The sequence below is a fragment of the Miniopterus natalensis genome, chromosome 8 (genome assembly GCF_054644295.1).
Source record: "Miniopterus natalensis isolate mMinNat1 chromosome 8, mMinNat1.hap1, whole genome shotgun sequence".
NCBI classification, from domain to species: Eukaryota; Metazoa; Chordata; class Mammalia; order Chiroptera; family Miniopteridae; genus Miniopterus; species Miniopterus natalensis.
This window is the reverse complement of record NC_142088.1, coordinates 74,833,364-74,858,406: the sequence shown is the minus strand read 5'-3', so window position 1 is coordinate 74,858,406 and position 25,043 is coordinate 74,833,364. Positions and strand designations below refer to the sequence as shown.

The following is a 25,043-nucleotide window of genomic DNA, read 5'->3' as shown; positions in this document are numbered from 1 at the left end:
ATGGTTTATAACCAGACTAAATTGACATGACAGTTTATAACGTAGGCTAAGTTGGCACGATGGTTTCGAAACTAGTCTCTGTGAGTTCGGTTGCTGTGGGTTGCTCTCCCTAGTCTGACAGCCCTGGGAGAATATGCAAAGAGGGATTTCTTGACACCCCCTATCCGAATCCCTGACCCTTGAGGCCCCACTCAGGTGAGCAAGAGAGAGTGGAAACTATGCCCACAGCTGGAAGGCAGAACAAGGAGACAGCATGGCTGAGGTGCCCTGCTCTGCTTTTTGATGTTAGAGGCCTGGTTGTGGCATTCAAGGCCTTTAAGGAACCCTGGGCAGAGGAAGAACAGCCCTAGGACCTTCCGGGGTCAGAGCACAGGAGACACTCTGCTTTCTTCTGGTGGGCCCGCAGGGAGCCAGTCTTCCTTCCTGTCCATCCCTGCCCACCCACCTACCCACACCCTCCCTTACCTGTGTCTCCCTTGCTTCCTTTCATGCCTTCAGGTCCTGGGCTCCCGGGTCTCCCTGGTTGTCCTGGACAACAGATGTCACAGCGAGCATAAGAGTTGGGTAGATGGATCTTCAGACCTCACCCCCCATGTCCACCACAGGACAGAAGACCTCACCTGTTAACCCAGTGGCACCAGCTCTGCCAGGCTCTCCCTTGGCACCTGGGGATCCTGCTGCACCCTGAGGGCCTCGAGGACCCTCTGCTCCAGGTGGTCCTGAAAGTTAATTCACAACTGCAAAGCTGGGGTGGCTGGCAGAGGGCCTGGCTGCCATCCCCTCAACGCACCTCCGCTCAGCAGTGAGACTTGTATGTCCTGGCACCTAGTATGTTCCCTGGGCAGCCCTGGAAGCCATGAGGCAGCCCAAACAGTGAGAGGGAATGACAGTCTCAGCGGTTTGTTACTTTCTCCCATTCACTGCAGCTTGGGGCTTGTGGGCTTACTAGGAACCTGGGTCACGAATGTGTAGCTCCCACTCTGGTGGCAGAGTGGGTGCAGCTCTAACGAGGGGCATCAGTTTAGTGTGCTGCTTTGTTCCTCTTGAGGGGGCCAGGTTTTGGAGGCCCCAGATGCTCTGGATTAACACCACAATGGAATAAGAGATAGTAGAGTCAGGCCCTGGACTTAACTTGGCCCAGAGATGGACTAATGCCCAGGTTCCTGCAGTTCTTACCTTGATCTCCTTTGATTCCAGGAATTCCAGCCACACCTACAATTAAGAAGGACTTAGGACTTTTTTCCTGTAGCTCGGCCTTCCAGGAAAAAAATGGAATATGTACAAGCCCGTGCGTGGACCTGCCCATGCAACCTCTTACCTGGAGAGCCTGGTTTCCCTGAGTCACCTTTACTCCCCTGGGCTCCGGGGGGTCCCATGACGCCCATGTCTCCTTTCACGCCCATGTTCCCCTTGCTTCCTGAAAAACCAAGGAGTCATAGTCGGGCATGGGAGGAGGGCAAGCCTGGGCACCAGGTCCCGCTTGACACAACTCGTCCCACTCAAGACACAAGGGCCCCCCCTTCAAGGAGCACACCACCTTGCCCCAGAGACAAGACATAAACTCATGAGAAATGGACACGGCGACCTCGCCTGGCTGGCAGCAGATGGTCTCAAAGCCTGGCTCTCAGGGCCCAGGTCAGAGCTCAGGTCCCCTTGGGAGGGACCACAGCTGGGGCTCAACTCGTGCTGTCTGGTTTATGTGGGGAATTATTTTTTCAAGCCTTCCAGACTGAAATCTGAATATTCCTGCAGGTAGACCCCAAATGCTGAGCACAGAAACTATGAAGTATTGATGGAGAGAAAAACATTGCAGCAGCTCATTTTCCTGCCAGTGCTTCAGCCATGGGCTTTCCTTGTGCCCAAGGTTTCAAATTTTCCACTTGTCATCAGCATTCGAGGCTTGTCCCAGCCAGTCCACTCCTCGATCTTCCTTTCTCCCTCCTCTTTTCTGCCACTGCTTGGTGCATATCAATTGAGGGCAGCTCCTCACAGGGCAGGATTCGCCAACCCCTTCCCAAATTGCGAGCTGGGTTTGGGAGCGGGCTGCATGGCCCTTGCCAGGCCCCTTGTGGGCGGCTCATCAGTAACCCACAGGCTGGCTGGTATTCAGGAAGCTCGGAGGTCGCACCATCAGCAGAGACGCAGCAGAGCAACCCCTTCGGCCCTGGGGCTGGCTTGTTGGGATAGAATTGGTTAAAAGCCTCCATTCCATTCATTTTATGGTATCAGAGCTGGGGAGGACTCAGGAGGCCACCAGCTTTCTCTCCCCCAGTGAAGGAGGAAAGGAGACAGAAAGGTCTGAAGAGGAGGCAGAGAAGCAACTGTTGCATACACCCATCTGGGTCTAAGCTTTGAGGGCTGTTAGGGGCAAGGCTTGGAAATTAGATTCTTGGAGATGCTTTGGATACTTGAAAGGGTGACTATTTCCTGGTGGAAGACAAAACAACCGTGAAGAGCTTGGTTAGAGTTGACATCTCTACAGCAGCCTCGGCAAACACACGGAGGAAGTTCTCGCTCATCGGGAGTGTTCACTTAGGCAGAAGGGACCAGAAGTGATTTTCCTGGGGGGACTTGTTGGTGGCCCACTGCCCCGGGCCAGCCAGGACCACCACACTGTGACCAGCTGTGTGGCTGCGTGAGGTTTCTTGAGCGGGGTCTGGCCTGGGCCTGAGCCTGTGGTGCTGTGACGTCCGTGTCTCCATCAGAGGGGGCACCCGTCGAAGCAGAGCAGTATCAGCAAAAAGACCAGGCACCACATGCAGAATCACAGCTGTGTCTGACTCTAGAACTTTCCAGTCACAGCTAACGAGGGAGTGTATCCCCTGGAAGTCCACCACTGTGGCATTACCCGTCTGCTGAGCGAAGAAGCTCAGTACCACGGGGGTGGGTCGCACCAGGTTGGCTAGCCCTGTCCACTGGGTGGGGCAAGCAGTGGGTAAGAGAGAGCTTGTGACCTGGGAGAGGAGATCAGGGAAGAGGAGGGGTGGGGCTGAGTCCTGGGTTCTGAAGAACTGAAACTGCTGCGTTTCCCCTCCCCAACCACAGTGCTCCCGGGCCGCTCTGGGTGTGGGCCCCATGCCCTCGTGGGTGGCAGTGGGATGGGAAAAAGCAGGGCTCAGAGTCCTTGGGAAAGGACTGGAGGGCAAAGGCCTGGCTGTTGTCCCCTCTGTGGGCTTTCCTTTCCTACTGTAAAGAGAACTCAGAGTGCCACTTTGGGAACCATCCTGAGAGGTCAACTGTCCAACCATTTGCTGGGGCAAGGATCCCCCTTCAGTCCCACCTGGGAGAATTCTGCACCCACTCTTCCCATCCCCAGCAGTGGCTGCTCCCTAAGACCCCCATCAGCCCATGTCACCAGGGGCAGCCCACAAGTCTTACACTGTCCTTCCTCCCTCACCACGACACAAATGGTTCTGCTGGGACCCTCACCCATCGGTCCTTGTTTGCTGGGCGCCACTAAAGCAAGTCTCTTTCCTCTTTCACAGGGGCCTCGCTAAGGTTTGAGGCTGGCTGCCGGGTCCCTGCTGAGGGCTCTCCTCGAAGGCAAGTGTGCCTAGTTTCTTACGCTGTAAGTAACTTCAGGAACAGAATCACACTTCTTTCATGTCTTATGTCCCTGCTGTAATTAATCCTCATTAAAGGGGACTGCTATTATCCTTTCAGGTGAGTAAATTGAGGCTCAGAGAAGTTAAGTGACTTGTCCAAGGTCACACAGCTAGCGAGCCATGTTAGAACCCAGATCTGCCTGACCTTGAGCCTGAAGTTCTACCTTACACGGCCCCTCAAGCTACTATTAATGATGGTCATCACTTATCTAGTACCAGCCACGTGGTGGAGCCAGAAAACATGATCTCTAACCCTTACAACTGCCCTGCAGGGTGTGTGTAATTTAATTATCATTTTAATTTAATCACCATTCTAATGGGAAATGAAGAAATCAAACGTCATCAGGCTGTCATGTGCCCGGGCACACAGACGTGCAAGCGCAGAGCAGCGACGGCCACTGAGCCCGTTAGCCCTGCAGCCCTCATTTTCCTGATGGCACCCGAGAGCCCCCTGAGGGGCTACGAAAGAGGCCAAGTGACAAAGAGCCTGACGGTGCTCAGTCAAGGCCAGAGCCCCTGGGGCAGTTCCTCCAGAGCTGCGCCCTGGACTTCCAGGGTCTCTAACACAGACTGCTGGGCCCATCCTGCGTTTTGAATGAACACCCAAAACAGCCCTTACCCAGGGCCCCTTGAGAAGTATTGCTCTGAGACGGCACCTGCCGTCAAGGGAGAGGGCCTGATGACCTCCCCGGAATCAGCCCTGGCCCTCACGGCCATCCAGGCTCCTCTTCCTCCCAGGCCCACCTCAGCCTCCTATTTTGGTGCCTCACTTTTTTTTCCTGCCACTTCCTAGCACTGCCTTTGTCCTCAGTTGCCACCTGTTATGCTTGGTGTGACACTATTGTCCTCTCACATTGCTCTTAGCTTTCACATTCCTGTCCTTCGCTCACCTGGATGGCAGGTACCAAATCTAAGATCCCGGGATGCTGGTAGGCAGAGCATAGCCCGCCCCTCAGTGGGTGCTGAACAGACAAGGTTGCACAGAGTGGGGCCCAGTCCCCCCCCCAGCCTCCTGGGGCGCACTCGCACCCAACAAGGCCCTTACCTGGGGAGCCCATGTCTCCTTTGTCTCCCTTAGCGCCAGTTTCCCCTTTCAGGCCAATGAGACCCTGATCGCCTTTGCTGCCCTTCTGTCCTGGGGTGCCTGCGAAGGGAATGCCAGTGAGGTGGGCTCCCAGCATCCTCCTGGGCATGGGCTCTTAGGCGGTGGGCAGGAGGCATTCTGGGGAGAAGAGAAAGGCATCCCCAGAGGAAGCTGGGGTGTGTTAGCTCATTTCTTGGGTAATCTTGCAGTGGTCCAGCAAGACTCAATTAGGAGGCCACTAATGTTCTGGGGCTGGGGAGAAGCCTAGGGAAGGGACACTGGGGACAAGACTGAGGTCCAGGGGGATAAAAGTAGACCTGGAACTGAAACCCCTCACTCCAGCAGCACGGGGTCTCAGGGAAGGGCACTGTTGAGAATCAGTCTGGGGGTTGACAGCTGGCTCCCCTGAGCGCTGTGTGTCCTGAACAAGGGCCTTCTCTTGGCCTAGCGCCGCTTTCCTCTGTGTGGGGATAGCAGCGCCTCCTCACAGGGTCCTCAGGGGACTTGATGAGGGTGTGGACATGGTAGAAACCTACAAGGGGGCTCTTGTTATACTTATTAGCCAAAGGGAAGAGGCAAGAACCCTAGAGAGCCCATGGACACGGGAAATACCTCAGCAGAGCTGTTCCTCATCCTAGCAGGTCAAGGCCGGGGGCTCCGGCCCCGGGTCCTTCAGGAGAGGTACCCCACATCCTGACAGGATGGGTGCAGGCCCCTCAGAGGGGCTTTCTAGGGTGAGGCCTAGGACCCCTCCCACCAAGGCTGTGCAGACTGTCCCAGCTCCACCGTAGCAGCCTGGCCCCTGGAGCGGAGGTGAGGCTCAGGCCCCGGAGTCTAACTCAGCTCTTCCAGTCCTTCCTGGGTTAGCTTGAGCAAGTCAACATACCTCTGAGCCTCACTTTCCTCTCCTGAGAAATGGAGATATCAGCAACAGCCACTCGGGATTCGTGTGAGAAGTCAACAAAGCACAGACAAAATGTTCCTTCTCTTAACTGGGGGGCCTGCTGCACCCCAAGCCTGCCTGGTCCCTCCGCTCCCCCCTCTTCTCCCCCCTCTGTTCCTCCTGCTCTTGCACTCCAGGCTCGTGAACTATCCCTCTCCAGCATTCCTGACTCACTATACTCCTTCCCCACCCCAGGGCCTTGAGCTTGGATTCTCTCTGCCGAGGGCCCATGCTTCCCTGCAGCCTTCCCTCACCCACAGGTCACAGCTGAAAGGTGACCCTGGAGCCTCCCCTGGGCCTGCGGGGCTCAGGTCCCCTCTGTGCTCTTTGCACCCAGGGCTCTGTTCTTTTTTCAGAGCAGTAGCAAGGGCTGCTGCCAAGTCATGTTTCAGGTTGCTCCCCTGCCTAAACCGAAGGCCCCTGAGCGCAGAGGTCCTGTCTGTCTTCTGAAGTCTGGATTCCCACTGCCTGGGGTGTGCCTGATCCTTAAAGGTTTTCAATAAATATTTGTTGGGAGGAAAGAAAATCACCTGGGACACACAAAAGAGGGAAACTGAGGCACAGGTGGTTCCACACTACCCTTCCCCAAAGCTTGACTTAGGTGCATTTGCCCTTCCCCACCTTCCTGGCCAGCGCAGCTTCACAAGCAGGCTGCTGGGGCTGCAAGCACCAGCTTCTGAGCTGAACCCCATCCTCTCTGGACCGCCTATTGGTCTCCAAGGGGCTTTCTAGCAAGATATGCCTTTCGGGAGCTCTGACCAGACAAGGCAAGCCATGGGGGGAGGGGAGAGAGACCCCAGCCTCTCTGGGGGAGCCACCGTGGTGGAGAACCTGGGAAGACAGGTGGGCCCTGAGAGGGAGCCCAGGCCTCCTGCAGCCCAAGCCTCTGCAATTGCAATTTCCTGCCTCACTTACCCCGAGCCGGGCATGGGCTAAGCACTTTCCCATTCATCATTTCATCCTGACACCACTCCTGGAGGTCCCGTCATTACCCCCATCTCATGCGGAAGGACACAGAGCTCAGAAGCGGGACGTGACTTGTTCAAGGCCACCCAGCTCCTGAGAGGGCCGCCTGCTGTCCAAGCCCAGGCTCCTGCCACTCGAGAGGCTTCCTCAGTAAACCCCCCCCCCCCGAGCGGTGTGATTGGGGCCATGCTTGAAAAATTATGAAACTAAAAAGTTCTGCCCTGACAACGTCGAGTACGTTTATTTTCAATATGAAATTTCTACCACTCAGCTGGTGGACTGGAGCGAAGTGTGAGCAAAGTGTGTGTGTGCATACGTGCATGTGTGCCTGTGTGTGTGTGCGCGACAAAATTTGTATGCTAAGAAAAAGGCAGTTGGAGAAAAGGCAGCTGAGCCCAGGCTTCATCCTCAGAGAGCACTGTCACTGTCAGACATTGTTCATGTCATCTCACTTGACTCTTACAGCCACTTTGTGAGGGGAGTAAATTATCTGCATTATTTCTACACAGGTGAGCTGCCAAGGTTCCAGGAGAACTAAGTAACTGGCTTAAAGTCATACAGCTGGTAATGGCAGATCTAGGACTAGAACCCAGGTCGGCCTGACCCCACAGGCTGCGGCTTCCTGCATTGTCATGGTGGCCACAGCCAGATGGGGGCTAAGTGCGAAGTGTCCGGTGAGAGGGACCTGGAGAGAGTATCCATGGGAGACAAAGGAGGACCTGTGCTGGGACCCTGGGGGAGAGCACAGCCAAGGGGATGCACTGGGGCTGGTCTTAGAAGCAGCTAGATCTGAAGGGGAGCAGCGAGGGGGAGCCATGTCCCACTTCAGGTAACAGCAGGTTCAAGGCCCAGATGCTGGGAGTGCAAACAAGGCCAGGGCACCAAGGAAAACCAAGCGAGAACCAGGGGCTTGTGGGGAGACTGTGGGACCCATGGAAGGTAAGCTGAGGTCAGGTGTGGAGGCCCAGAAAGGCACAGGCAGCCGGCGCCGTGGGAGAAGGTCGTGGGGAGGGAGCGTGGGGCAGCTGGACGTGAACCCACCTGGAGCGCCGCGTTCGCCTTTGATCCGGAGGAGCTCTGTGAGGGAAGGAGAGAGGGTTGCAGGCCGAGCTGTGGGGCAGCCAGAGCTCCCGCTCCGCACTGACATGCACGTGGGAACTGGGGGCATTGGGCAACAGGAGCCAAGTCCCCGGGCATTTTCCAGGAACGAGTCCTTAGGAAGAGCCGGAGAGCCCTGGGAGTCCCAGAAGTGTGGGACCCTGGAGGGCACCCCACATCATCAGGAGACTATGGAGCTAAACCAGCTGGGCAAGTGTGTCAGGTTGAAGGAAGGGCCCTCATACCGATCACAACTAGCTCCTTTGACTCTCAAGGGAAGGAGTGGCCTTCTCTGTGTCTGAGCGCCTGAGCCTGGACCCTGCTCCTCTGTGAACGTCCCCTCTACCTGTGTCCCCACTGTGCTCTCATCTGTGCTCACTGTGGACCTGCCCCCCTGGACGCTGTGTCTGGCATGTGCTCCATGGGCATGGCACCCTGGCTTCCTAAGCCCAGAGCACTCCAGACACAGAGGTCAGAGCAAGGCCCCGGCTCCATGTAATAGTGTAAACCCTGCAGCAGCCAGGTCACATCTAGGAGCTAGTTTTACCTAAATTAGCCCTTCCCACTCTAGGACAGACTAAGAGGAGGGGACCAAGGGAAGGGGGACCCCTGTGGCTCCATTTTCTCCTGTTTGCAGCCACCCTGCTTCCCCTGCAGGTCCAGCTATCCTTTCCTCTCTATGGTTCCCATATCACCTGGGCTGGCCTGGTGCCCATGATGATTTTCTACACCAATGGGCTAATATTCGGTGTCTGTGGGGATGGGGTCCCAGGAATTACCCCAGCTTCTGTGTCCTACCCAACCTCCTAAACATTATGGATCAGCTGAAGGCTTTGTGGCTTAGACTTGGCCTTAGGTTGGGTTTTTCCTGTCGCTGGCTCTTGAGGTCACACTTGGCTTGGGCATGTTTGTGGCTCCTATGTTCCAGGCCCTCTCTCCTGTAGCCCTGTCTGCAACCCCTGGGACCTGTGCTTAATGTGCACCGCATATGGCTCTCACCCCGGGGTTTCATACCAGGCCAGGGTTTTGGAAGACCCCCTTGCTAGGGAAGGAGACTCAGGCCCAAAGACCCCCTTGCCCATGAACTAGCAGCTCCTACTTTCTTGTCCCCCTCTGAGGAGTCCCAGCCTGGAGGGGAGGGGCCAGACCTGGGTTCCGAGTGAAGTTGTCCACTTGCTGCAGCAGGTGCTCCTGCTGGGTGCGGACCTGGCTGAGCTGGGCCTGCAGGACTTGCATCCTCACAGCACCCGCAGGCAAGCGGGGGCGTTGCTCCGACCAGAGCAAGGAGAAGGATGGGTTGTCCTCTGCCTCCAGCGTCCCATTGTCGAAGTCAATCTCCAGGGTCCTGAGATGCTCCTGCAGATTCAGAACTGGACAACCCCACCACCACCACCACCGCACAGCATTCTTTTAGGACCTCACTAGAGTCTGAGGCATTGATCCCATTCCCAACTTTCCTGTGTTATAGGTGCATGGCCCTGACGACATAAACACATGTCCTGTGCTGTGAGGACCAGCGTGAGCACAGAGCTTTCTCTCTGTCTTGCCCATGTGTGCTCTACATTTAGGCATGACATTACATGTTCACAGCACATCCCTGCAGGCATCACTCGCCTGCTCTGGGTGTGAATGCACTGCAACTACTGTGCTGGACTGACTTACTTATATGTGACCTTAATATGCACATGATATGTGTTTATGACAGCTGGGCACACGCTGCTCTTAGTGACTACAGTGTCTACTGATGAATTGCTTTGTGAACTTAACATCTGGACAGGGAACACTTTGAAAAATAAAGTCATGTTGAAATGACTGCTAATCAACAAAGCCCCTTGCCACTCAGGGGCTGGAAACTTGATACCAGATGCTGTGGATGAAAAGGGGCCACATGCTAACCTGACTAGCTCAAGGAAGACCTGCATAGTGGCCTCCAGACTCAGAGACCTAAAGTAACCACAAAGGATGGTCTGAAATTAAGTCTTTTTAAACTAAAAGCAGTTTATGGTGGGTAGTCATGTCCTAGGCTGGTATCCTCCCTGACAAAGGTTAATCTTCACCTTAACACACTTTTGCAAAAAGAAAGTAATTTTCCTTTTTCTGGGCTCCTCAAAGCACAGGCACAAATCCTCTCATTTTCATTGTTATCATGTTAATTGTTGACTGTTACGTATCCTGCACCCACCTAAGTAAAGAAGAGCATGTCTATCATTTTTCTTTTTCATCCAATCCCAGAGGTTTCCCCGCTTGGCTTCCTCCCGCCTCCCTAATCTATCACCAATGGATTTCATGTAACCCACTTACGCCTCCTCTTTTGATTGTAATGTATAAAATGTGCAAAACTGCCGCTCTCTGAAGCATTATCTCAATTCGTTGAGATTCTGCTTCCCAGCATGTGTGGACAGTTTGGCTCAAATTAGCTCACAAAAGTTCTTCACAAGTTTGAATGCTTCTTACATTAACAATGCTCACAGCACACCCGTGTGAAATCATTGCATCTTTCACTGCTTCAGACACACACAGGCTCACATGTGCATTCTCTCTCTCTCCCTCACACACACACACACACACACACACACACACGCAAGACAACACATACTTCCCTCTTCACTTCCCCCTCTACCTCCATCTGTGAACTGAGGGACTGAGAGCCCTCTCCCAGCAGGGGGGCAGCGGTGGCCCCAGGGCTCAGCACTCACTGGAGCTCTGTGTCTGTCAGGACCATGTTTGGTCACTTGCAGAGGGACCGCACAGGGCCCAGACTCCTTTACCTTTCATCACGAGCAACCCGATGCCCGCAGAGAGCAGAATCAGGTAGATGACCACCGTGACCATGAAGCACTTCACCCCATCTCTCTTGTTAGGCTTTGCACCTGAAACACAACCCAGGAGGAAGGTGGCTGCTGCCAAGGGTGGAGAGGAGGGGGCCCCAAGCTGGGCCAGAGTCCCCTCTATTGAGTGGAGAGGACACCGAAGGCCCACTAACCTCAGATCTTCCCCAATCCTCCCTCTTGCCACAACACAGGAAGTGTCATTGTCGCCCATTCATTTGTGTGGCCAAGTGAACAACCCCCCCAGCCCGAGCCACATATCACAATGGGAAGAGGGTCGTCCTTAAACTGGTGTCATTGTCGAAGCTGCGGCACAGAGACTGGCCACAGCGGGCTCGGGTAGATGTTTATCAGATGAATTAGTATCTTGACGTGTTTATTTCAAAACTCTGAGAGGAGGATTGTTCCCATCTTATAAACAAGGAGTAAAGTTTGGAGAGGTTGAAAACCCTATTAAGTTACAAGATGCAGATCTGGAATTCATGTCCAGGCCTTTGTTTTCCTTATCTTTAGATTTTGAAATTACAGCAGTAAAACAGTCTTAATATAATTAAACAATATGGAGACCACTGCAAGAGCTAAAGATTTTTCCTCAAGCCCCTGAGTTCCTGATGAGGAGGTGAGCTTGGTTAACATTCTGGGGTGGGTGTGGCCTTCCTCCCAACCCCCCCTTGCTCTCAGAAACTTAATACCCATACACTCCTAGGTACACTTTTTTTTCTTTTAATTTTACATAAATGATATCACATTACATAGAATACAGCATCTTGCTTTCTGCAATGAATGATTTTCATGGACATTCCTCTAGTTTTCTTTGTACGGAAAGATTTAACGATTCTTTTTAACAGCTACCTGATGGTCCTTAAAAACAGAAGCTACAGTTCATGCAAATATTTCCCTACTGATGAGCTGCTTCCAGTTTGGGGTGTTACAAAAGAGGTTGCAATGGCTCAGCTCCAGTCTTTTTCCTGTGCCAGTTGTCTCCCTGTTTAGAGGCAGCGAAAGGCAGGGACCTAGCCTGCAGAAGGGCCACCTCTCCGGTTACTGAGCACCCGCCCTGCTCCAGGAATTGACCATCTCTCTAACACATGCAGCAATCCTGCAAGTAAGCGTGATCATATCCTTCTACAGGGACAGACCTGGGGTTCAGAAAAGGTGAAGCCGTGGGCCCCTGACCCTAGGTCCATCCGGCTCCCAGGCCTGAGCTCACCTCGCTAGCCTATACTGAGTGCTGCCACAGGGAAAATGCAGTTGGAATGAGCCCTCAGGGCAGACTTGAGGGGAAGAAAGATGAGGAGTGAGCAGCCCGAGAGACAGAGGGGGTACTGTGAGCACCATTTTCCTTAGGGACAAGCAAGAGTGGGTTCCCATTTGACTTTTGCAATAGAGATGTATGACCTTGGTCTTTCCTATCACCTGTGGACCTGTGTCTTGCTGACATGCTTTCCAGCGCTTCTAACACATGGGGGGCTGGAGACGGTCCTGGAAGTATCAAGAAGAGTGGGGGCTTTTGTTGGGTAGATTTTTAGTCATTGACACTTGGTTATGCTCCATATAGCACAGAGTGCCCCGCCCCTTCTACTCCCCACACAGAGGCCCACACAACTGCCTGAGTGAGCTCCCGAATACACAGCCTGGCCACGTCACTACCCTGCCTCAGCCCTTCAGGGCTGCTCACTGCCCTCAGCACAGACACCTCCCCGGCTGGTATGCGAAGCCCTCTTGCCCGCCAGCTCTCCTGGGCCTCAGTTCCTATCGTAGCTCCACACAGACCCTGCCTACTGTCGGGCCAGACATGCGTGCCTACGTCCTTCCTGCTTGGGGCACTGTATCCCTTCTGGATACACAGCCCTTCCTCCTCTCTATGGCATGACAAGTTCCTGCTCATCCTTTGGGAGTGCTGTGGAGCTTCTCCTGCTCCAAAACACATCGTCTGGTTCCCCTGAGCTTTGTGAGACCCTGATCTGCTTCCACCTGCTGCGGCACCAATCACCCTGAACTGTCTGTGTGTCTCAGGCTCCCCACATGGTCTAGGAGCTTCTTGGGCTCTCTTCCAGCACCCACATGGTGTCTGGCACACTGTGTGTGCTGGAAAGATGATGACTGAACAGAACAAATGAAGGGATGACTGAGTGGCTGCACCTGTGTGGGTCCTGTGAATGCATGGAATTGACTGTCCTAGTTTAGAAGTGTTGAAAGAACATTGGCAATACAAGTTAGGGCTTCAGGTGTCCATACAAACATCACGGTGGGGATGGATAACCCACATGGGAAGCCTTGCATGTCACAAATGATGGTGGACGGTGGATACAATCTACAGATAGAAATAAACTTGATGAAACATAACATGGGTGGAAATGGAAACATAAAGTGTGTTTCAGAGGTCAAAGGTGGGGGTGAGGGGCAGCATGGAAGACATAGCTATGTTCAAACTAGATGGTAGGAGCATAGTGGAAGCATCTGAGTACGGACAAGGAGAGGAGAAACAGACATGATAGAATGCTAGGAGTAGTTCATGGATGTCCATGGAGGCCCAGAATGCTTTGCTATGTCAGAACTATCCCCTGGCATAGAGGCAGGTGTCTTAGAAACTGGTCATTTTGGGTCTATGGGCATTATTTAACTCACTCTGTATAAAGCAGGGCATCTGATAAATTACTTACCCTCTATTCTGATCAATTCATCTTTTAGAGGGTAGAAGAAACTGCTAAGGAATATCTACTCTAAGCCCGGTGTGCCCATGAGAAATTGCTGCTTCAATGAGAGAAAGGAAAAATCTCAGATGAGCAAGAAGGAGCTTCCCTGAAGTAAACGATGGTGAGTCCGGCTGAAGATTTTAGGGGAGCAGTTTTCAGAAACTTGACAACTCTATTTTCTGATACACAATGGCAATATGGCTCCAGAGGGAAATAAAATTTCAATTTTATAAAAGATCTCAATGAAGAAAGAAAGACTGCATACAAACTCTAGTTCCCAGGCCTGCCATCTCCCAGCCCCTGCTCCGGTGGCAGAAGGCAGCGGTGGACTCACCCCTCTTCCGCGGTAACACTAGTGGAGATCAAGCAGGAGCACCCTGCCCTGCTCCCAGGGATGGGCTGTTAGTGAGCTAGACCAGGCAGTGGTCTCCGCCCCATGGGTGATAGTTCCCATCCACCTGGTAACACTGGGCAGTCTGGAAAAGTGCCTTCTGCCCCTACAGACAGCACCAGCTGGGAGCCAGCAAGAATGCCAATAGCATCAGGTGAACAAAGCAGACCAGAATAGCACTGAAAACTAAATTGTTTTTGAAACCACAGCCCACAGAAGAGGGCTAGAATCTATGCAATAAACCCAAACAGTGTGACTATCTACTAAAATAGAATGTAAATGGGATCCAGAGTCTCCTGACATACTATACATAATGTCCATTATACAATGAAAAATCTGAGAAGAGAGAAAACTACAACTTGAATGAGAAGAGATAATCAACAGATGTCAGAATTATGATGACACAGATATTGAAATTACTCAATAAGGATTTTAAAGCAACCATAACAAAAGTGTTTTAATGAACAATTACAAATGCTCTTGAAACAAAAAATGTTAATCTCATAAAAATATAGGATATTAAAAAAATCAAATGAAAATGTAGAACTTAAAAACATTGAAAAAGTATTTAAATCTCATTAGAGGGCTCAATAATAAAAACTGTCCAATCTGAAAAACAGAAAATTCTCTCTCTCTCCCTCACCCCCCCCCCCACACACAGCTCCAGCCTTAGAGACCTGTGAATCAATAAAAAACACACAAAATATTGACATCACTGAAGTCCCAGAACGAGTGAGGCTGAAAAAATATTCAAAGAAATAATGGTGGCCAAAAACTTCTCAGACTTAGTGAAAGACATAAATTCAAGAAATTGAGAAAACTCAATCATGATAGATGCAAAGAAATCAATATCACCTGGCTGGGCGTGGCTCAGCTGTTGAGCATTGACCTAGGGTCCAAGAGGTGGCGGTTTGATTCCTGGTCAGGGCCCAAGCCCAAGCTGCAGGCTGGATCCCCAGTCAGGGCGTGCAGGAGGCAGCCAATCAATAACTCTCTTATCATTGATGTTTCTATCTCTCCCCCCCATCCCTTCCTCTCTCTGAAATCAATAAAGACATATTAAAAAAAAATACTCACAGCTTCCAGAACCCTCTCTTCTACTTGCCAGTCTCCCCACTCCACCCCACCTTTCCCTTAAAAAAAAAAAAAGAAAGAAAGAAATCAATACCAAGACACATCACAAGTAAAATTCTGAAAAGTATCTAGATAAAGAGAAAATTAAAAATCTAAAGAAAAAGGAAAACTCTTAAAAGCAGCCAAGAGAAAAATGGCACATTGCCTATGAAGGTATACCAAAGTGAATGACTGAAGACTTCGCATCTGAAACCAATGGAATGACACTTTTTTTTTTTCCTATGCTAAAAGAAACAAATGATCAACCATGAATTTTATATCCAATGAAAGCATCTTTTAAGAATGAATAGGAAATAAAGAGGTTCTCAGATGAAGGGAAACTAAGAGAAGTTATTGGTAGATATTGGCAGAGTTGTTTAAAAAGCATGATCCCACTATATAAAAGAAATAAAAACAGAGAGCTTCCATTCACATGAGGCAAAAATTGATACAAATGAAAGGAGAACTAGATAAAACCACAATTATAATTGGGGACTTTAACAACTAACTCTCAGAAATTGATAGAAAAATGAGCAAAAGTATAGAATTGAAGAACACCACAAAGCAGCAGGATTGCCTTGACATGAAAATGAGACAAAGACTGTACAAGAAAAGAAAAAAAAAAAAATCAATGTCTCTCATGAAATTTGACACAAAAATCTTCAACAAAATATTAGTAATGCATAAAGCAATGTATAAAAAGAATCTATATACCACGACTAAATGGAGTTTCCAGATATGCAAGGCTAGTTCAATATCTAAAGATCAATCAATATGATTCACCATATCAACAGACTAAAGAAGAAAAATTACATAATCATCTAATTGAAACAGAAAAAGCACTTGACAAAATCCAATTTATAAGAAAACTCTCATAATTATAATTTAAAATTTTAACTCTCATAATAACAAATTCATAATAAAAACTCTCAGAAAACTAGAAAGAGAGAAATTCCTCAACTTAAAAAAAAATACCCAAAGCTAATATGATTCTTAATGGTGAGACAGACACTTTTCTCCTAAGATTGAAAACTAGGCAAGGATGTCTGTTCTCACTCTCTTACTCAATCACATTTCTACTGGCAAATATGTGGGAATCAAAATTAAAACATGATGGCATTTACAATCATTCCAAAGAAAATAAAATATTTAGACATAATTTAACAAAATGTATAGCGTCTCTATATGCTGACAATTACAAAATCTTGATTTAAAAATCAAAGGCCTAAATAAATATAGAGACATGCCATGTTCATGGATTGCAAGACTGAACTTAGTAAAGATGTCAATTATCAAATTTATCTATAGGTGCATTTCAATTCTTATATGATTCTAGCAAGGTTTTCTGTAGGTATAGATAAGCTTATACTAAAATTTAATAGAAAGGCAAAGCCATAAAATAGTTAAAATAACCTTGAACACAAAGAATAAAATGTGATAACTTGATATTAAGGCTTAAAATAAACTTATAGTAATCAAGACAATGTGGTATTGGTGGATAGACATACAGATCAATGGAACAGAGTAAAGAAGACAGAAGTAGACCTACACAAATATATCCAATTGATTTTTGACAAAGGGGCAAAGCTAATTTAATGGAAGGATAGCCTTTTCAGCAAAAGGTGTTGGAGCAATTGGACATCCAAAGGCAACACAAACAAAACAAAACAAAACAAAACCTTGACCTAGACTTCACATCTAATGGAAAAATCAACTCAATTTTTCCAAGATGGAGTTGGACTGAGTGGAAACTACACTGACACTCTCCCAGGACCAAACTGGAATTACAACTAAAATACAGAAAAACCATCCTGAATAATCAACTGCAACTGAAGATGAGCTGGAGAGCAACCCCATCACCAAGGAGGGAAAGTGGAGACCACTAGAGACTGGTAGGAAGTATGAAGGCATGAGAGGGCTGGCTGGGTTCCCACAGGCAGCAACTGGAGGTCCAGAGGGATATCTCAGCTGTGGGGGGTCCCACTGAGATCTAGGGTCTAAGCCCCAAGTTGAGCTCCCCAACCCATAGCACCAGAACTGAGAAAGGTGCCCACATAACATCAGGCTGTGAAAAGCAGCAGGGTTTCTGTCTGCCAGGGAGAGATGGCTGGAAATGCAGGCACCCTCTTAAAGAGATAATGCACAAAGTTTCCTGTGCAGCCACTCACCTTGAGCTCCAGCAGAGGCAGAGTGGACTAGAGCAGTGTGAGGAGAATCCAGGGGGGTTAGCTGGGGAAGTAGATTTCAAAGAGCACCCATCTACACCCTGGTGCTGCACCCCATACTGCAGAGGACACCTTTCTCAGGCAGGTATTTACCTTCCAAGCAACTTTTGCCTGTGGCAGAAACAATTGCCCTACCCTGCTGGAAAACCTGTGGCCCCACCCCACGGAGTTTCTACAACCTGAGGCTAATTAAGAGACTGAATAACAGCCTCTGGGTGCTTTGAGTCTGCCTAATTTGCTCCTGGACCAAGGGCTTAGAAAAGCGGACCTTGGTGCTTGTCTTGGTCCTGTCCAAACACACCCAGCCCCAGCAGAGGGAACCAGAAACTGTGGAGTATAGAAAACTTCAAACAGGTACTCAAGGACAGTCACAAACAGCGTATGACATTGGCCGCACCAGAGACCATCTGAAAGACTGGAAGTCCTAGTAGATCTACCTAATATATAGAAACAAACCCAAACAAGCAGCCAAAATGGGGAGACAAAAAAACAAGCTCCAAATAAAAGAATTCTCCAGAAGAAGAGCGAAATGAAATGGAGATAAGCAATCTCTCAGATATAGAATTCAGAATACTGATTATAAGGATGCTGAACAGTCTGAGAAAAGAAATGAAAACTATAAAGAAAATTAAGAATACATAATAGAAATAAAAAAAAAAGCATTGGAAGGAATGAACAGCAGATTAGCAGAAGCTGAAGATTGGATCAGCAAATTAGAAGACAGGGTAGAAAGCACTGAATCAGAGAACCAAAAAGAAAAAACAATTAAAAAACAGAACAGTTTAGGGGAGCTGTGGGAAAACACGAAACACAACAATATTCACATCATAGGAGTGCCAGAAGATCTAGAAAGCAGGTCTAGAAAATAAGCAAGGCTTAGAGAACCTATTCGAAGAAATAATGGCAGAAAACTTTCTTAACCTGGTCAAGGAAAAAGTCACACAAGTTCAGGAAGCACAGAGAGTCCCAAGCAAAAAGAATCCAAAGAGGCCCATGCCCAGACACATCATAATTAAAATGCCAAAAATTCAAAACAAAGAGAGAATGTTAAAGGCAGCAGGGAAAAGCAATCTGTTACCTACAAAGGAGCTCCCATAAGGCTGTCAGCTGACTTCTCATCAGAAACTCTACAGGCCAGAAGGGAATGGCATGAAGTATTCACGGTAACACAAAACAAAGATCTGAAACCAAGACTACTCTATCCAGCAAGGCTATCGTTCAAAATAGATGGTGAAATAAAGAGCTTCCCAGACAAAAAGGGCTAAAGGAGTTTATCACCACCAAACCAGTATTGCAAGAAATATTAAAGGGACTGCTGTAATAAGAAGTTGAAATAGAGAAAAAGAGAAACATAGGCATAAAGAAACAAAATGGTAATAGATAAATACCTATCAATAATAACCTTAACTATAAATGGAATAAATGTTCCAATCAAAAGACATAGGGTAGCTGAATGGATAAGAAAACATGACCCAAATACATGCTGTCTACAAGGGACCCACCTCAGGACAAAAGACTCACACAGGCTTGGAAAAAAAACCACTTCTGGAGGACTTTAAAGGAGAGATCCACAGCAGCACAGTCAGTAGCAGACTTTAACATCCCACTGACTTTACTGGATAGATCTTCCAGACAAAAAGTCAACAAGGAAACAGTGTCTCTAAATGGCACATTAGATCAGATGGATTTAACTGACATTTAGAAAATATTTCACTCCAAAGCTGCAGAATAGGCATCCTCCTCAAGTGCACATGGGACATTTTCAAAGATAGACCACATGTTAGGACACAAAACAAGACTCTGCAAGTTCAGGAAGATTGAAATCATATCAAGCATCTTCTCGGACATTTACACTATGGAATACTATGCAGTTTTAAAAAAGAAAGATCTCTCACCCTTTAAGACAGCATGGTGGGACCTGGAGAGTATTAGGCTAAGTGAAATAAGCCAGGCAGAGAAAGATAAGTGTCACATGATCTTACTCATATGTGGAATCTAATGAACAAAATAAACCAATGAACAAAATAGATCCAGAGACATAGAAGCATGGAACAGACTGATGAATCTCAGAGGGAAGGTGGGGGTGGGTGGGTGGGGAGAGATTAACATAAGAATTTATATGAATATATGCATAACCCATGGACACAGACAATAGTGGGCTGAAGGCCTGGGGGAGTGGTACAGGGTAGAAGGGATCAATGGGGGAAAAGGGGATATTTGTACTACTTTCAACAATAAAGATAGATTACTCATAGTAAACCCTGGACTTAACTTTAAAATGTAAAACTATAAACCTTTTTAGGATTAAGCATAAGAGAAGATCCTCAGGACCCAGAGCTAGATGAAGAGTTGTTCTACTTGACACCAAAAACACAATCCAAAAAAGGAAAAATTGAAAAGTTGAACCTCAATAGAACTAAATAATTTTGCTTTGCAAAAGACTTTAAGAGAATGAAAAGAAAGTACAAACTGGGAGAGAATATTTGCAACATATCTAGCAGAGGACTTGTATTGTGAATATATAAAGAACTCTCAAAAGTAAACAATAAAAAAACCCAATCTAATTAAAACATTGGCAAAAGACAGGCAGAGATATTCACCAAAGAGAGTATACAAATGGTAAATAAGCACATGAAAAAATATTCAACATCATTAGCCATTAGGAAAATGCAAATTAAAGTTGCAGTGAGACATCACTATCATACACCTGTCACAATGGCTCAAATAAAAATAGTAATACTGCCAATTAAAGATGCAAAGAAACTGGATCAGTTGTACTTTGCTGGTGAGAATGTGAAATGCTACATCCGCACTGGAAAAATAGATCAGCTGTTTGTTGAGAAACCAAACATACACTTAAAGTCCAGCAATTGCACTTTTGGACATTTAACCCAGAGAAATAAAAACTTATGCTCACACATAAACTTTTACTAAATAGTCATAGCAGAGTTATTTGTAATAGCCCAAACTGGAAACAACCCAGATGCCTTTCCATGGGTGAACTATTAAACCGTGGCACATTCCCATCAAAGAATAATATTCATTAATAAAAAGAAATAACTTTTGATACACATATCACCTAGGATGGATCTTAAGGGAATTATGCTATGTGGAAAAGAGCCAATCCTAAAAAAGCTGCATACTGTGTAATTCCACTTATATAACATTCTTTAATTAACAAAATTATAGAGATGCATCACTGATTAGAGGTTGTTGGGGAGAGTCATTGCTGGTGGGGAGTGAGGGGTATGTGTGGCTACGAGGAGTGGCATGAGAGAGATTTTTGCGGTGATGGAACACACATCCTGTACTCTGATTTGGATGGTGGTTACACAGATATGCACATATGATTAAACTGTAGAGTTCTATGTTCACATACAGAAATGAGTGCATGTAAAACTAATGTATCTAAATAAGCTCTGTAGGTTGCACAATGCCAATTTCCAAGTTGGGATATTGTACCATAGCGATGTGAGATGTCATTACTGGGGAAAACTTGAAGAGGGTCACAGAGACTTCCATGTACTTTCTTTTTTTTTTTTTTTTTGCAACTTTCTGTAGATCTATAATTATTTCTAAATAAAAAGTTTTTTAAAAAAAACATGAACAAACAAAACACCCCTAGGGTAAAGCCAGATGCTTAAAAGATGTTGAGAAATAGTGACACGGCAAAGAACAAATGACACGAATAAATTGCAGTCACGGCAGCAAGGCTGACCCTGAATGGACTCCAGGGTTAAGGTGTTGGGAAAAGTTTTTAAATTGTCTGTAGAGCAGGAAAAAGGGACAACTGGTCTCAAGGTTGGGAGCCAATGCTTAATGTTAATTAAAGCAAACAACAGCCCTGCCGGGTGAATCAGTTGGTTGGAGCTTGGTCCCGTACACCATAACGGGTGTGGGTTTGATTTGATTCCTGGTCGGGGCACACACCTAGGTTGGGGGTTTGATCCTAGGTTGGGGGTTTGACCCTAGGTTGGGGGTTTGATACCCATCAGAGTGCATCCGGGAGGCAACTGATCTCACATCGATGTTTCTTGCTCTCCCTTCCCTTCTCTCTCTAAAAATCAATAGAATCATATCTTTGGGTGAGGATTTAAAAAGACAAAGCAAAAAAACTCAAAACTTTTCTATCTGTATTTTTGGGGGTCTTCTCTGTCCAGAAGAATGCTCTTCAAAGATGAGGAAAAGATAGATGCAGATAAATATAAATTACCAGGGACGGAAGTGGAGGGGCATGGGAGACACGGTACACACTTGCAGCGAGTAGAAAAGTAAGTCCTGGGAACCCGTGCACAGCATGGTGCCTACAGGCAACACTGTTATAAACATCGAACTTGCTAAGAGACTGCATTGTAACTGCTCTCGACACCAGAAGACCCGATCAGTCTGTTGTGTGACAGAGGGGTTAGCTAATGCCACAATGACAATCACACTGCAGTGTAATGCATCAAATCAATATATTGTACACCTTTAATTTACGTATGTCAATAAAAAAACTAAAAATAAATAAGTATATAAGTTCTTCAGGCTAAAATTAGTGGGAGGAAACATCATGAAGAAAGACGTGCAGCCTGAAACAGGGCTTAGGGTGAGAAGTCGGACAGGCGACATTCCACAGGCCTGCAAGAGGCTGACGTGGGGGCAGAACCCCTGAGAAACCAGACGCATGAGGAGAGTTACAGGAAGATGCGAGCAACAGGGGGCACATCCCGGAGAGTGTTAACAGGGACAAACCCAAAGTCTCTGGGTCAGGCTCAAATGCTCCATGACTGATGCAGGAAATGCAGCTGATAGCAGCTCAGGAGGAAAGACCTGGGGTCTTGTTGGACCTACAGGGTTCAAGCCTCTTCAGAAAAACTAAGGCAACCTTCGCAGAAATAAACCAATCAGTGAAGATGCCCGGAGCCATTCAGTGCTGAACCAAGTAGTTGTATTCATCCGGGTAAGACCTGATGGGGTCGCTATGTTACAGAGCCCCATAGGGATCACTGTCCACAATGGCACTCATCTAGAAAGTTCCATTTGTTCCGTGATCTTTGTACGAGAAGACAGAAAGTCGGAAATACATTTAGGAAAATATTCCTTCCATGCAAACTGGAGTGACTTTGTTTCTTGGTTGGATATTTAGTCAGTGGCAGCCACAACCCAAGTCAGAAATCTGGGACTCACCCTTGCCCCTTTCGTCTCCCCCACTTGCGGGGTGCCGCCTTGTGGTCCCACTGGTTGACTGCTAACGTTTCTCCAGACCGTCCTCTTTCCTTCTTTGCAGCCACTGCTTCTCATCATCTCTCACTGCCACGCTCCTCTGTCCCCAGCATTACTCTTTCCAGTTTGCTCCATCAATCTCAAATGCACACCAACGCCTCTCAGCCCAGCCTCAGCCCCTTCAAAGCTCCCCTTCCTTGTCCCTAGCATGAAGTCCGTATTACCTGGCCCTAGCCTCACTCCCCACCCACCTTTCCCCACCCAACTTTGGCCCGCCCATATTGAGCTGTTGTATTTCTCTGAATACTCCTCGTGAATATATCTTACACATATGGTCTCCTACCCCACCCCAGCCACCATACCATTCTCTAACCAATCCCCTTTATCCATTAAACTTTAGCACAGGTCCCAGCTCTGACCTCCAGGGCCCACACCAGACTCCTGTGTAATGTCCTGTGTAAATATCAGGTACAGCCGGTGGTGCACTGTATAGAACTAGGTTATGGGCAGGCTCACCCTGCCAGGCTCCTGCCACCGCGGACAGGACTGTGGGCTCCCTGAGGCCAGAGGCTGCCTTTATCTTTGTTTGTTCCCTCGGCGCTGGGTGCAACGCCCAGCAGGTAGCGGGTGCTGAATAGGTTTGATCAGTTGACTTTGTTTGAACAATTCAGTATCTTAAAAGTCATATATCCAGAATGCTGCATTCCCCACAGTTCTGAATAGCCAGCAGCTACTAAAGTCATTCGCCTGCATGCCTTTTCTGTTACCACACTGTAAATTCCTAAAGGCAGCCCCCCAGGCCCTTCATCTTTGTACCTCCATAAATCCAACCAGCGAGGTGCACAAACAGATGCAGGATGAGAGGGGCACTGAGGCCAGCAGACAGAGCTGCAGTAGCTCCAGAAAAGCATGGGAGTGGAAGAGGCTGACTGACTTGGAAGGCGATTTGCAGAGCATGTTGTAGGGTGGGAGACCAGAGCTCCGCTGTGGGAAGCACTCACTGGTGACTTTAAATGCTACAAATTCTAGAAGATTTAAACAATGCATCACCCATGTAACACTGAGCAAAAAAAATAAAGACAACAGAGTGGACTGAACTTTTAAAATCTGAGTTTAACCTAAATAAACTAATTATGAAGCTATGGACATATCTTAGCCAACGGGAAATAGAAAAAGCACTCCCTGGTCAACACATCAGTTATAACAGTCACCTTAAAGAATTTCAAAGGAATTGCATTAAATAAATATGAGGCTTCAGTTCTGTGGAACGTTTTCATTCCTCTTGTTTTGCGTTGCGATTTCATCACACAGCCTGTGTGTCAGACTAAGACACTAATAGAAAGGAGGGGCATATGATAAGTATTAGCATTAATCGTATGGAAATACAATTGAAAGGAATTGTGAAGCTTAAAAAGTCCCACTATATGTTGAAAACACAGCATCTATTGTTAGCATTACACAAATTCTACATTGAAGCTTCCAGAAATGTATCAGTGAGAGTCTGTGGTGCAAACCCAGACTTCCTATGGACACCTCTAGTCTTCCGTCGCCAGCAGAAAGCCTACCTCACCAGGCAATGTCATTATTGGGGAGTAGTACTTTACCACTGATTTCAAAGGCCTCCATTGTAGACAATACGGTTTGGTCCAGAGCAGCTCTTCCTCCAGTGCTAGCTAAGAACTCTTCCTCTTTGAGAATTTCCGTTTTTTCCATCGCGAAGCTTTATAGATGGTCAAAGTCCTGGAGCCAGCAGAAATGCTTCCCTCAGGAGGAACCGCTCGGGGAAAGATTGTTCCCATTTGACTACAGTAGCTACTTGTAGATCACGCAGCACTTCCCTTTGGCTCTGATTTCTGAATTTGCAAAATGCTTCCTGCCATGATCAGGATTAGGCATTTCCCAGAAAAGGGCTTTTCGCTTGTGCAGCTCCTGCTTGGTGCAGCTGCTTGTTAAGGGGACCGACACAAGTCCCTTCTCTCAGGCTCTCGAGAACGGAGAGCTGATGACATCGGGAAGGCTATTTCTCTACCTCCCCTCTCCCTACCTAAGCCCAGTCCCAGCTCCTTGCCCCAGGATCTCTTCAGCCCACACTGAAACCTCCCTCCTCTGACCTTTTACTCTTGGGGTTCATCTTTGCCACTCAAAGTGTGGACCATGGACCGGTAGCATTGGTATCACCGGGAAACTTGTTAGAAATGAAGTCTCAGGTCCCACCTCATATAGATTAAATTCAGCTGATGTATGTACATGTTAGCATGCAGAAGCACTGTTCCATGCACACAGTTTAGCCTTCGGTTGTATTTCCCCTGACAGTTTTCCATGTTCCATGTGTGCACATGTGTGCTTGCTCTGCCCCAGGGAGATCTGAGGAACCTGAGGGGAGAAACCCTTTCTTTCTGTCTCCTGAGCTGGGCCTACCTGCCCTACGGGGAGGTCCTATGGTGCAGAGGTTAAGACACAGACCCCAGGAGCTCGAATGCCTGGGTTCAAAGTTCACTTCTTCCACAGGGCCTGCTAATTCACTTTCTTTGCCCTGTGGCATGGCAGAAAGCAAAAGAGGAAACTGTCCCACAAGGCAGTTTCCCCAGTGGCGCCCACAATTTCAACATTCAGTAAGTCTCTGGTTTCCGAGGGCTGGGAACAGGAGCCCGAACAGAGAAGGTTGGAAGGAGACTCCTGGAAGTGGAGCAATGGAGGCAGCTGGCAGCTCGGTCAGAGTTTCAGGGGTTTTTCCCTGCCGGAGGGAAATCCCCCAGGCAAAGGCAACCCCTCGCTTAGGCTGCAGCGCCTCCTCTCTCTACGTGGTCAGCTCAGCTCTGACCCAAGGCATCCTCAGGGGTGGGGACAGGGAAGGGACTCATTGGAAAACTCAGTGGGTGGGGTACCTAG

At 48.1% G+C, this 25,043-nt stretch overlaps 1 protein-coding gene across 1 annotated transcript in view; it reads right to left on the bottom strand.

The window, feature by feature from the left end:
• The window catches only part of MARCO (macrophage receptor with collagenous structure), a 34,189-nt gene extending 10,322 nt beyond the window's left edge, over positions 1-23,867 (bottom strand). The window contains exons 1-7 of the mRNA XM_087819440.1: positions 23,759-23,867; positions 10,465-10,566; positions 8,845-9,066; positions 7,640-7,675; positions 1,346-1,390; positions 1,177-1,212; positions 466-528 (exon numbers count right to left, since the gene is read on the bottom strand). Of these exons, the coding sequence (XP_087675566.1) occupies positions 466-528; positions 1,177-1,212; positions 1,346-1,390; positions 7,640-7,675; positions 8,845-9,066; positions 10,465-10,566; positions 23,759-23,867 (613 nt within the window). The remainder of the gene's footprint in view (positions 1-465; positions 529-1,176; positions 1,213-1,345; positions 1,391-7,639; positions 7,676-8,844; positions 9,067-10,464; positions 10,567-23,758) is intronic.
• Between the last annotated feature and the right edge of the window lie 1,176 nt (positions 23,868-25,043).